Raw genomic sequence first — 13,384 nt, forward strand, 5'->3', positions numbered from 1 at the left:
CATAATAGCCGATGCAGGCTATTAAAATTGCATATCCATCTGGGTACTATCAAATACCGAAACCTCGTGTCAGTATGTTGAACGGTTCACGAAATAAAAGGGGTACAAGTTGTAGGTGATTCACCGTGCATATGTAGATGTGGAAGCTAGATACGCAACAAGTAAAGCTAAATGCGATAAGTGGAAAAGACGGCGGCGTACTCCACCACCCCAGCCGAATTCCAGGGCTTCGCCTGGAATGACGCTGCCCTGTCTAGAACCTGTCTGTCTCCAGACCCGCCCCCGACAACCGCCAATCGATGTCCGCCAGCGGCGCGTGCGCCCTGGGCGCAGCGCCAGGCCGTCTGCTCGCAAAGATGGAGCCGCGCACTCCCTAAGGGCGGTCGTCGCTGCCGGCACCTGTTCCTGTTCCCCCACAGACAAGACAATAAGAGCTCAGGGTCACCCACGCCACGCACTAGATCGCTGTGCCGACGACGCATCCCACGTTCTTGCGATGTATGGCATGAACGGCGCGTGCCATTCGGGAGTACTTCGGGCCACCGCGAGGAACGTCGTCTGCGGCTGTACCGACTACTTTTGGCTTTGCCCCCCACAGCTCGCCGCACGCCGGCACATCGCCTCCCTCCCAGCAAGCGACCGCCCGGGATACGAACCGCGGTTTTTGTCGAGGAAGACCTGCGCGGCGAGAATAAACGGACTGTTGCAGTACCACACTACGCCGGTGAGTGTGCCAATTGGCAGCCGTTTGCATAGCGTTCTACTTCACCCGCATGCCGATTTCACATGTGCGTCTAATTACTGTATATATATTGTGTGTGTTTCTCTGTTTGTCTGTGCGTGTCAGTGCTCTCTGCAGCTTCGTAGTTGCCAGCAGCACTGACCGAGCCGAACTGCTGGCGTGACATCGTCCTCGCCTCGCGTGTTGATCTCGTCAACCTGCGCAAATCGTCCCACCCGGGAGCTGAGATTTATAAATAGCACCGAGGTTAATATAGTCGGCGCCAGCCGGTCATTTGCAGGAGGACAGGGCAGGAGTACGACTGCCCCGCCGCGTTTCGCAACGGTGGTTTCGAAACGGCCACACAGCATCCGTTTTCTGCTAAAAATTCTTCACTGCCAACTACAGCTCTACAGTACAGTCCCTTTAACATGTGTGTCTTCGCCTCTGTCTTCCTCTATCACGCGCTGATAAGGGCACCGTGAGACCTGCTATAAATTTTACGAGATAGCGTTATTCGTATTCCGCCAAATGTGCTGCGGTCCTATTTTCTCTGCAATGTAAGTTTAAATGCGATAAAAAATCTTCAGATTTTATTCTTTTGTTAGAATATTTCTTTTAATTTTTTAGTTTCTCGTCAGCTACAACGTCCTTTGAGATATACGAGTAATTACTTAATCACCATGGAATAAATAAAAATTTAAAACAATAAGTTTACGGTGCGTAGAGTGTTTAGGCCTACTAATTGCACAAGTTCGTTGAAACATAAATAATATAGGCCTGCACGACCTAGTCCCCCATTCTTTATCCTTTCTGGACATTTCCTGAGACCACTCAGCATCTTTTGATCTCTCCGAACGCCGAATTTAAAGAAGGTAAATTTTATGCAGGTAGACCTTAAGGTCTCAGTTAAATCGAAGTGGTCGTGGTGACCTCACTGTTGCAAAGACGTTACCTGCTAGTAAGAAAAGACTAATTTCGTCAATGAAGAAATGTAAGCAGTCTTTCCTAACAATTTTTGTTGTTTCACCCTTGCATTTCTTTAGCTTTCCATTACCGTCTTTCTAATGAATTATCATATTTTTGTCACGGTATACGCAAATATGTTTAAAAAGCGTCTTATCCTGTCACTACTGTCGTACTAACATTACTACGACGCGAACACTGTCTGGCCTGTATAATAGAATTCACAAGCTCTGTGCAGCTTAAAAGAGAGATCAAATTGTTTTATCCGGGCGCTATGTATACGATAGTCACGAATTGTATCGATTAAGGGTGCCACTATTGATTAGCCGCTCGACGCGTCGATTAAACTTGTTGCAGCGTTAGGCTTGCGCTGTTTCATTCGTGAAAAATGGACAGACATGCTACGAATTTGCATGTAAATGTCAGCATAGCGTTCAGCAGTACCAATTATGGCATTCCGCATGGCGTTGCAGCCGCATAGGGCAATGCTTGGAATATATACCAGGTTGTGCCTTCATTTTATGAATTAATTTTTCCCTGAGTCACCCGCATAATAGATTCTTGCCGAGTGGCACGTAGCCTATGTTATAAACAACAGCAAAAACTTTTAAAAGAGTTAATGATTGTCGTTTCCATCCCAGCTTCACAATTTTTCATATTTGTATGTAGTAACACGAGCGGTAGCGTTCACTAGGGCAACAGTTGTAACGAATCACAGAACGAAGAAGTCCTCGTTTCTTCATAATTTTTGTTGTTCTGTGAATATAATACTATACATTTTATATATACTAATGTATGAGAAAGACGATGTATTGCTGTATATAACCTTGTAAAAAGAGATCTACGGATGAATAAAGCTACTGCTACTACTGCGCGTTCAGACTGTTGAGTTGTGTAATAATGCCTGGTAATTCGTGCTTTTCTTATAGACTGGCTTTGAATATTGAGCTTTGCCTATATAGTTCTCAAAAATCTGTTATCATTGTTTGCATATTCTAAATTGCCATGCTCGTTTACATATGGAATGTTTATTGGTCCCCCCCCCCCCCCCCTCAAAGATGATTTTAAATTTGTTTTGTCATACGACACAGTATTATCTGTAAAACTTCTGTGCTGTTGAATTTTAAATCGTTCATATCACTTAGCTCGCCCTCAGAAGTAAATAAGAAATGCACATTAGTATTTGCAGTACCCAAATGCAAGCAGGAACAGTAACAGCAGTTTTTCTTGTTGTCTACTTATGAAGTGGGAATATGTAATGTCGCTATAGAACATGAAAGTGCAATGCATTGTTTTTCATCCTGTCACATAGCATAATTTACTTAGCAGTGAGTCTTCTTCAGCTCTACCTCCCATCTTTTATTAAGATGGAGACTTGCATGTATCCTTGTGGTTATTTCTCTTGAATTCTTACAGTTATGAAGAAGCCTTATCTACCCTGCAATTTCATAAAAGTTTGTATTAACAATATCCAGACTTTTACTAATGCAGTATCCAGAGTTTGAATAATGTGGTCAAGGTATTGGCCTTATTCATACGTAAAAATTATTAAGTAATTCGAATTAGTTCTGTGTTTCTTTATAAACTCAATGCTTTATAGGATCACAAAGAGCAATTTTTAATTGCAACAGGATTAACATACTAAACATTTTCCTATCCCAGTGCACAATAAGTCAAGAAGCTCACATGATTACACCAGCACTATTTCTGAATGGTAAACTGGATAGCAAAATTAAATGATCCAAGCATAAGGTGGATAAATCTGAACAAAGCTGTTGTTATTCTCATGTAAAACACCAACTGTACACATTGCATAATTTATATGTGTTATTTACATAGTTTTGCTCCAGAATAAGCTCCTTGAAAACCAGTTTGCAAGACAACTGTACAAGTACAAAACTTGGACAATGAGGATGGCAGAAGTGAGACATTAATCTTCTCTATACCATATTGATAGAAGGTACAGGGATATTAGCTGGTCAGCATTGATGAAAGACAACTTTTTCCCATCCGCTGCACTTGATGGTGTTACTTTTATATGTTACTGATTGTAAAGCTAGATAGCTTCATCTTCAGGCGGTTGGATGCTTGAATCAGTCAAGATCAGAAACTCATGCTGTCTCCTACAAACACAAAGTATTCTAATTCAGTCTTCATGTACCTGTACCAGCTTAATTTTAGGATATACTGCAACTGTATAGTTATACATAATAAAAGGTAAGACAGAGCTCTCAAAACCAGATTTTAAACAGAAGTACATTTCCAGGGGCAGATATGAACTCTGACCATAATTTGTTAATTATGAACTTCATATGAAAAGCGAAGTAACTACAGAAAGTTGGACGCAGATATACTGAAAGAACCAAAGACTGTTGAGAGCATTAAAGGGGCATTAATAATGGTTGACATAAATGTGGGAAAGGAATACAATGAAAGGTGAATTGGTAACTTTGAGAGATAAAATAGTAAAGACAGGGGAGGATCAAGTAGCAAGAAAGACAAGGCCCATTAGAAATAGTTGGATGACACACAAGATATTCGATTTAACTGATGAAGCAGGAAAATATGAACATTCAGCAATTGAAGTGTGGTAGATGGGATAGAGATGCTTATAAACTAATATTGACAATAAGTGCTAAATGGATAAGCAGGAATGGCTAGCAGCATGTATGACTAGGAGAAAGATAGGCCTACGAGAAAATTAGAGAGTCCATTGAAGGAAAGAGAAACAAATGTATTGGCAGCAATAGCTCAGATAGAAAGGCAGTAATAAGGAAAGAAGAGAAAGCTGAGAGGTGGAAGGAGTCTATTGCACCATACAAGGGAAAAGAAACTTCAGGACAATATTACAGCAGAAGAACAGTTAGTAGATGAGATGATAGATATGATACTGCAAGAAGAGTTTAACAGAGACCTAAGTCAAAACAATGCCCTTGAAGCAGAACACATTCCATCAGAATTACTGACGTTGTAAGAGCACGAAAAATGTAAGTTTTTGAAAACAGCCGCAAGTGCAAGTCGCCCTTTACATTTTTTGTTTACCGGTTTTGCTCTTGAAATGAACAACAGCATCATCAAAATATACAGTTTAAAGTTGGCTGACAGAATTAAAGATTGCATTTAAAGTTGGCTGACAGCTCTGAAGATTAAACTGGCTGTACTATCATACTTAAACTTAACGTTTAAAGTATAGTAATGAAAGAAGTATTCATCCTGTTGTGCAAAGAATATAACAGTTCCAGTCCCAAAGATAGTAGGTCTGACAAGTGTGAATATTATAGAACCAGTAGTTTACTCAGCTGTAGTTGCAAAATATTGATATAAATTATTACCAGATCAGTGGAAAAACTGATAGAAGCTAGCATCGAGGAGATCAACTTGAGTTCCAGAGAAGTGGAAGAACCTATGAGACAGTACTGACATTACAGCTTACATTAGAAGATAGATTAATGAAAGTCAAACCTATGTTTATGACACTTTTAGATTGAGAAAAAGCTCTTGACAATGTTGACTAGAATGCACTTTGAAATTCTGAAGGTAGCAGAGGTAAAATATAGGAAGTGAAAGGTTATTTACAGCTTGTAGTAGAACTATACTGGAGCTACAAGATTTAAAGGACATGGAGGGGGCGCAGTTGTCGAGAGAGAACGGACATTGTTGAGTCTGTACATTAATCAAGCATTAAATCAAACCAAGGAGAAATGTGGAAAGCAAATTAAAGTACAGGGAAAAGAAATAAAAACTTCACAGTCTTTGCTGAGGCGGCAAAGGGCTGGAGTGAGCAGTTGAATGGAATGTATAGTGTCATGGAAAGAGGTTATGAGAACATAAATAAAAATAAAATGGAATGTAGTTTAATTAAATTCGGTGCTGCTGAGGAAATATAGATTAGGAAATTAGACACTGAAAGGAGTAGCTTAGTTTTTCTATTTGGGGAGCAGAATAACTGATGATGGCCAAATGGATGTGGTTTAATTGAAACAGGTGTTACTGAGGAAATCGTCAGATACTAAAAGCAGTAGATTAGTTTTGCTGTTTGGGCAGGAAAACAGCTGATGATGGTTGAACTGGAGAGGACATACAATGTAGACCAGTGACAGCATTTCTGAAAAAGATAAATCTGTCGATATGTAGAATAAATTTAAGTATTAAGAAGCCTTTTCTGAAAGTATTTGTGTGGAGTGTAGCCACATATGGAATTGTAACATGGACAGTGAAAAGTTAACACAAGAAGAAAATTGAAGCTTTTGAAATTCAGTCCTACAGAAGAATGCTGAAGGTTAGATAGATAGATTGAATAATTAATGAAAAGGTATCAAATCAGATTGGCAAAAACAGAAATTTATGGTAACGCATGACTAAAAAGAAGGGATTGGTTAATAAGAAACATCATGAGGCATCAGAGAATCACTGATTTGGTAATGGAGGGAGACCAAAGTTTGAATACAGTAAGCAGGTTCAGATGAACAGAGGTTGCACTAGTTATGTAGATGAATGGGCGCTCACAGGGCAGATTGCTACAGCCAACCAGACTTCAGATTGCAGACCACAACAGGTGTTGTAACTATGTAATTATGTAATTTTTCAAGTTAAGATAGTACACACGTATTGGAAATCCAAACCTTGGATTTGTATGAGACAGTACAAGTTTCCAGCTCATGAGTGAACCATGCACCCAGTCAAGGTATCTGCAAATTAAGCTATCTAGCTTTGAAATCAGTCGATGTAAAACTTAAGTCCAATATATACAGTTGAAAGAAAATAATAAGAAATGTGGGTTATCAGAAATGATTAAAAACCTTGAAAATATCCAAAGAGACTGTTGAAGATAATATTGATTTGAGCAAGGCAGGAATGTAGGTGTCCTACCAGCAAGTCAATGAAAAAAAGGCCTAATTAAGAATATGATTGAAAGAGGTGGAATAGGCACATAGTTGTTACTGAAAACTATAGATGAAGGTTTGGTGGAAGGAAAAACATCTTTCAGGGGCAGACCTAGATGTGTATATAAAGCATGTAAGGCAGATTGTAGATTAAGTAGGGTGCAGCAGTTACACTGAAAACAAGAGGCTAGCTGGCTAGCAACAGGTACGTAGAACTGCATCAAACCAACCTTAGGGTCGATGACTGAAATGATTCCAGTTTGTAGGGCGTACTGGTTCTCATCTGTAGTAGTGTTCTGATTCCACAGAGTTGTTGAAACTGAGATCTGTGTAAAATTTTTACTGTTATACCATATTTTTAACTTTGTTTGCATGAAGTGCTTAATTGTAAGTTAGGTTATAGGTACGATCCATCCATATCTAGTGTTTAGTATGGAATTTTCTAAGCTGATCTGGAAGTTTGCAACAGGTTGTCAGTAGACATCAAGCAGGGAACTGAAAATCCCAATATGTTAAAAAAAAAGTAAAAGAATACCTCATTAGCCACTACTTATACAATTTATGAAAATGTTTAGACTCATTATGTAAATTTCACATAACTCTAGTATTTGTATTGGCTGCATCCTGGCATTGTCAGTATATATATATATATATATATATATATATATATAGTTGATTGTGGTTCATGTAAAGTAAATGCTTCATGTGAGTATTATATAACAACAGCACATAAGTAGTTTAAGAGGAGAAGCAGCAGCTTTTTTCAAAATATCTGTTTTACTCACAGTACACAGTTATGAAGTACTCAAATTGTGATTCCCATAATTGTCAGTGTGAGTTGATTAGCACTAGGCATAATTTGCTGTTAGTATACTTTAAAGAAATAGCTAGCAGTAGTTGCTCCTACCTGTTAGTTTCCAAATAATTCTTGCACCAGTGAAAAGATGAATGAAATAGATAATATCATCAGTGGTATTGAGAAACAGCTGGGCTCAATGGAATCCCTATTAGATTCTATACCCAATTCATCGCTGAGTTAGCCCATCTGTCAACTGTAATCTATCGTAGAGTCCTCAACAGAAAACTGTGCCCAGTAGTGTGAAGAAATCACAGGTCACACTTGTCTACAAGAAGGGTAGCAGGAGTGATCCACCAAACTACTATCCAAAATCCATGACACCTATTTGTCGCAGAATCCTAGAACGTATTCTGAGCTCAAACATAATAAGGTATCTAAAATAAATGAACTCCTCCATGCCAAGCACCTGGGATTTTGGAAACATAGATCATGGAAAACTCAACTCACTTTTGTCAACTGATATCCTGAAAGCCATGTATCAAGGCAGCATTTGACTCAGTATCACACCTACTCTTGTTATCAAAAGTACAATTATATGAGGTATCAGATGAAACGTGACTGGATTGAGGATTTATTGGTAGGGAGGATTCAGCATGTTATCTTGGATGGAGACTCATCGACAGATGTAGAAGTAACTTTGGATGTACACCAGGGAAGTGTGTTGGGTCCCTTGCTGTTCTATTTGTGTATTAATGACCTTGCATACAATATTAATAGTAACCTCAGACTCTTCGCAGATGATGCAGTTATCTACAATGAAGTGCAGTCTGAAAAAAGCTGCAAAAATATCCAGTCAGACTTTGATAAGATTTCAAAGTGGTGCAGAGATTGGCGACTTGGTTTAGATATTCAGAAATGTAAAATTGTGCACTACAAAACAATATAATACCAGGGAGTCACAGTTGGAACTGGTAAACTCATCCAAAATGCTGTGTGTAATGCTTAGTCCCTACTAAATGAAATGGAATGATCACATATGCTGTCATGAGTAAAGCAGGTAGCAGACTTTGGTCTCTTGGTAGAATGGCCCTGATGTATGTGTGAATATTGGAGCATAGCTCTCAGTATATTTGCTTACTTTTTGATGGTACATCCTTGCTCAGGACTAGACTACTTACACTATGCGGGAAACAATATGCTTGCCTTCCCCTTTCAGTAATCCTCTTATTATTCCCCCTGCTATCTTCTGTTATGTTCTCTAGGTACTTGAAATTTTCCCCTTTCTTTAGTAATTGCCCTCTTTTATTTGTATTCATTTGTACTCTTCTCTTATTCCTCACTGTCACCATCACTTCAAACTGCTATACAGTAAATTTCAATCCATATTATCCTACCACTTCCTCCCAAACACTTAGCCTATCTTTTATATCTCTTTTCCATTTCCCCACACATTAAATCACCTGCAAATACTGTTGCTTCCATATTTTCATCTCCTATTCACACTGCAACTCTTGTTATTCTCTCATCCATAATGGTCATGAAAGGTAGGGGGGTAGTGCACTCCCTTCATCCAGCATATTTTTCTGTTCAAACCAATCTGTCACTCTCCTCCTTCTTTCACACAACTCAGAATTTCTTCATACATTTCCTTCATTTTTATCATAGACAGCCTTCCAATTCCTCTTTTGGAATGGTTTGTGTTTACATCTGTGACCACAAGGGGAACAGCACACTTATTAATATGCCACCAATCACGATGAATACCACCAATCATGATGAATAGTGCTTTATTAAGTCACTGAACATGGAGCATGAATCACAAGAAAATGACTGTCTCTGCTTGATAATAAGAACTAAATAAAGAGTCACTTCTTGATAATGAGAAATTAGGTTGGCACTGTATCTGCTAATAGGAACCTTATCTCATTGTCAAGAAGTGAATCTTTATGTAGTTCTTATAATCAAGCAGTGACTGTAATTTTCTCGTTATTTATGCTCCATGTTCAGTGACATGATAAAGCACTACTCGTCATAATTGATGGCATATCAATAAGCATCACGGATGTAAATCGAAACCATTCATAAAACAGGAATTGAAAGAGTGTCTAAGACAAGAATAAAGGAAATGTGTGGAAGAAGTCTGAGTTGTGTAAAAGTAGGAGAAGAGAAGACAGACTGGTTTGAACAGAAAAATGTGTTGAAGCAAGGGAGTGCACTATCCCCCCTACTTTTTATGTTCAATATGGATGACAAGGGTGGGTGTGTGAATAGGAGATGAAAATATGGTGTTTGCAGGTGATTTGATGTCCTTTTATGAATGTTTTCTGTTTACATCCGTGACCACAAGGGGAACAACACACTTATTGATGTACCACTGGTTGTGATGAATAATGCTTTATTATTCATTGAATATGGAGCATGAACAACAAGAAAATGACAGTCTTTGTTTGATGATAAGAATTAATAAAGAGCCACTTTTTGACAATGAGAAATAAGGTTAGTTTTATATCTTCAAATTTAACACATATTTCGGACAACAACACATATAATTCACTGAGTAAGTTGACCTGTGTACAAGTCGGCATTCGATTAAACACTGAGTCTCAGTCTAGCGGCCGCTGCTCGGCTGGCCGCTTAGGTGGCGCAGCTGCTGCATGGCTGGCAGACAGCGCCGCACGTAGAGGACGTGCGTAATTGCGCGGTGGCACTTTGAATAATCGGCGAGTCACAACACTTTCCCCCCTTTGAAATTGTTGCACTGGTCTTGATGGAGGTGTCCTGGAGATGGCTAACGTTCATAGGCGTTGTTTGACTCGCCGTAAAGTCTCAAGGAGGAGGCTTCCCTTACGGACGGAAGTGTCCCCGATGATAACGGGTTGAGATGACAGGAGACGTAGGTGTTGAATCTGCTGGGACCCCCTGCACCAATCTGCCCGTTGCGGCAAGTCCAGTTGATATGACAGGAGACATGGGCGATGTGTTGGCGTCTGTTGGAGGAGGAGGAGAGTAGATGTACTCTGACAGAGGATGGTCCTCTGGTTCCTGCATGGGCACGTCTCCTGGTGGCGTCCGTTCTGGTGCTGGCATCGCGATGACGGTGAGAGGGCTGCGTTGGGAGTATTGAGAGATGCCAAGATCCCGAGCATCAGGTAGAGCCAAAGGTGGTGTGGCGGCAATTACGAGGAGCCAATAAGTACCTATAAAGGGTCCCGCAAAGTCAGCATGAATGCGCTCCCAGGGCTTCTCAGGCGAAGGCCACGGTGACAAAGAAGACTTCGGGGCAGCGGCCTGTGACGCACAAGGGCCTCAGGCAGCGACCATGTGTGCGATGTCAGAGTCGATGCCAGTCCAGTACACATGACGGCATGCCAGAGATTTTGTGCGAGACACACCCCAGTGCCCCTGGTGAAGGAGGCGCAAGACAGAAGCACGCAAAGACGCAGGTACTACAACACGCGGCGAAGCATTGTCAGTGGAGAGGAGGATAACACCATCCCTAACCGTGAGGCGGTAGCGCAAAGTGTAGTAGTTCCGCAATGGATCAGAAGTCTTAGCGGACGGGCGATCTGGCCAACCCTTCTGAATACAGCGTAAAACCCGGGAGAGGGTAGGGTCAGAACTCATAGCAGCCGCCAGCCTGTCCCCAGTGATGGGGAACCCGTCCACAACCCGCTGCTCGGCAACATCCAGGTGGAAACACAAAAGTTCGTCCCTATCGAATGCCTGATCAGGACCCATGGGAAGGCGAGACAAAGCATCAGCATTCGCATGTTGAGCCGTTGGCCGGAAATGAATCTCATAATTGAAACGGGACAAGTAAAGAGCCCAACGCTGGAGGCGGTGTGCAGCCTTGTCGGGAAGTGATGATGATGGATGAAACAAGGAAACAAGCAGTTTGTGATCCGTAACAAGATGAAATTTTGAGCCATAGAGAAAAACACCAAACTTATGAAGAGCATAAATGATGGCCAAAGCTTCTTTCTCAATTTGAGAATACTTTTGTTGGGCATCCGTGAGCGTTTTGGAGGCATAAGTGACGGGTTGTTCTGAACCGTCAGAAAAACAGTGCGCAAGGACTGCACCGACCCCGTATTGAGAGGCGTCTGTGGCAAGAACAAGATGTTGGCCAGGTCGATAAGTAGCCAGGCACGGGGCCTGTTTCAGCATAGTCTTTAATTTTCGGAAAGCCGCGTCACATGACGCGGACCAGTGAAAAGGCACGTTTTTATGCAACAGGCGATGCAACGGCTGAGCCACCGACGCCGCCGACAGTAAAAACTTGTGATAGTATGCTATTTTCCCCAAGAAAGCCTGCAGTTCCTTAACAGATGTAGGGCGAGGAAGGGCATCGATCGCAGCAACAGTGTGTTGAAGCGGATGAATACCATCCCGAGAGAGTTGAAACCCCAAGTACGTGATAGATGCCTGAAAGAATTGTGATTTCTGAAGATTACACTTAAGACCAGCAGTCTGTAAGACATTAAAAAGTGTGCGGAGATTTTGAAGATGTTCGGCAGTGGTGGAGCCAGTGACAACAATGTCGTCCATGTAATTGATACACCCAGGGACAAGAATCGCTGAAAGAGAGCAGGGGCGCTAGCAACCCCGAATGGCAAGCGTTGGTATTGATAGAGGCCGAATGGCGTGTTAAGGACCAGAAACTGCCGGGAAGCAGCGTCGAGAGGAAGTTGATGATAAGCCTCTGACAGGTCAATTTTAGAAAAATACTGTCCTCCAGCGAGTTTAGTGAACAGTTCTTCAGGACGGGGCATAGGGTAAGTGTCGATGAGGCATTGAGCATTTACAGTGGCTTTGAAATCGCCACAGAGACGAATATCACCATTGGGCTTAGCAACTACAACGACAGGAGAGGGCCACTCACTGGAAGTGACAGGAAGCAAGACCCCTGAAGCAGTGAGACGATCCAACTCCCGTTTTACCCGATCATGAAGGGCCACAGGAATGGGCCTGGCCCAAATAAACTTAGGCCGAGCAGTGGGTTTGAGCGTGATATGAGCTTCAAAGTCGTTTGCACAGCCTAACCCGGGAGAAAAAAGAGACGAAAATGTTGTCGACAAGGAATCCAGTTGAGCATAAGGAATAACGTCAGAGACAATATTGACAGAGTCATCTATGGAGAACCCAAAAACGCGAAAGGCATCGAAACCAAAAAGATTTTCTGCGGTGCTCTGGTCGACCACAAATATGGGAAAAGTGCGAACGACGGATTTGTAAGATACCTCAGCATTAAACTGTCCCAAGAGAGAAATCTTCTGTTTATTGTACGTCCGTAATTGCTGAGTGACAGGGGACAGGAGTGGAGAACCCAGCTGAAGATACGTCTGAGAATTAATTATAGTGGCAGCAGAACCTGTATCCACTTGCATGCGAACATCTCGACCAAGGATTTGGACAGTGAGGAATAACTTCCCTGAAAGGGAAGAAGTGCAATTGACAGACATCACAGAATCAGAATCAGCGTCATGTTCATGAACATCATGTATGCGGTCAGGTTTACAAACGGAAGACACATGACCTTTCTTTTTGCAAGTGTGACACACAGCCCAACGTTGGGGATAATCCTCGCGTGAATGTTTTGTAAAACACCGCGGACATGAAGGAAGTTGCCGGGGATGTTGCTGCAGTTTCTTAGTGGGTTGTTTACGGCTAGGCCGAGGCTGCGCGTGGGAGCGCACTGCGGCCACATCGGCCGGCGGGGATGCGCCGCACGCGTCGTCAACAGTGCACAGAGGTTGTATTTCCCCGACGTCACCCCACGCTTCTATTTGTGCCCCAGCGTCGCGAGAAATTTCAAAAGACTGCGCAATGGAGAGAACTTCATCTAAAGTCGGATTCGCCAACTGAAGGGCACGTTGCCGAACTTCTTTGTCGGGTGCCAACCGGATAATAGCATCCCGTACCATGGAATCGGCATAGGATTCTTTGTGAACGTCAGTAACAAATTGACACTTTCGACTGAGGCCGTGAAGTTCAGCAGCCCAAGCGCGATAGGAC

The 13,384-nt window shown here is 42.0% G+C and overlaps 1 protein-coding gene across 2 annotated transcripts in view; it reads left to right on the plus strand.

The window, feature by feature from the left end:
• The first annotated feature begins 355 nt into the window (after positions 1 to 355).
• The window catches only part of LOC126180548 (glutaminase liver isoform, mitochondrial-like), a 119,277-nt gene continuing 106,248 nt past the window's right edge, over positions 356 to 13,384 (plus strand). For both annotated transcript variants that reach the window (XM_049924703.1, XM_049924704.1), the window contains exon 1: positions 356 to 724. In XM_049924703.1, the coding sequence (XP_049780660.1) occupies positions 497 to 724 (228 nt within the window). In that variant the 5' untranslated portion in view covers positions 356 to 496. The remainder of the gene's footprint in view (positions 725 to 13,384) is intronic.

The sequence above is a fragment of the Schistocerca cancellata genome, chromosome 1 (genome assembly GCF_023864275.1).
Source record: "Schistocerca cancellata isolate TAMUIC-IGC-003103 chromosome 1, iqSchCanc2.1, whole genome shotgun sequence".
Lineage (NCBI taxonomy): Eukaryota > Metazoa > Arthropoda > Insecta > Orthoptera > Acrididae > Schistocerca > Schistocerca cancellata.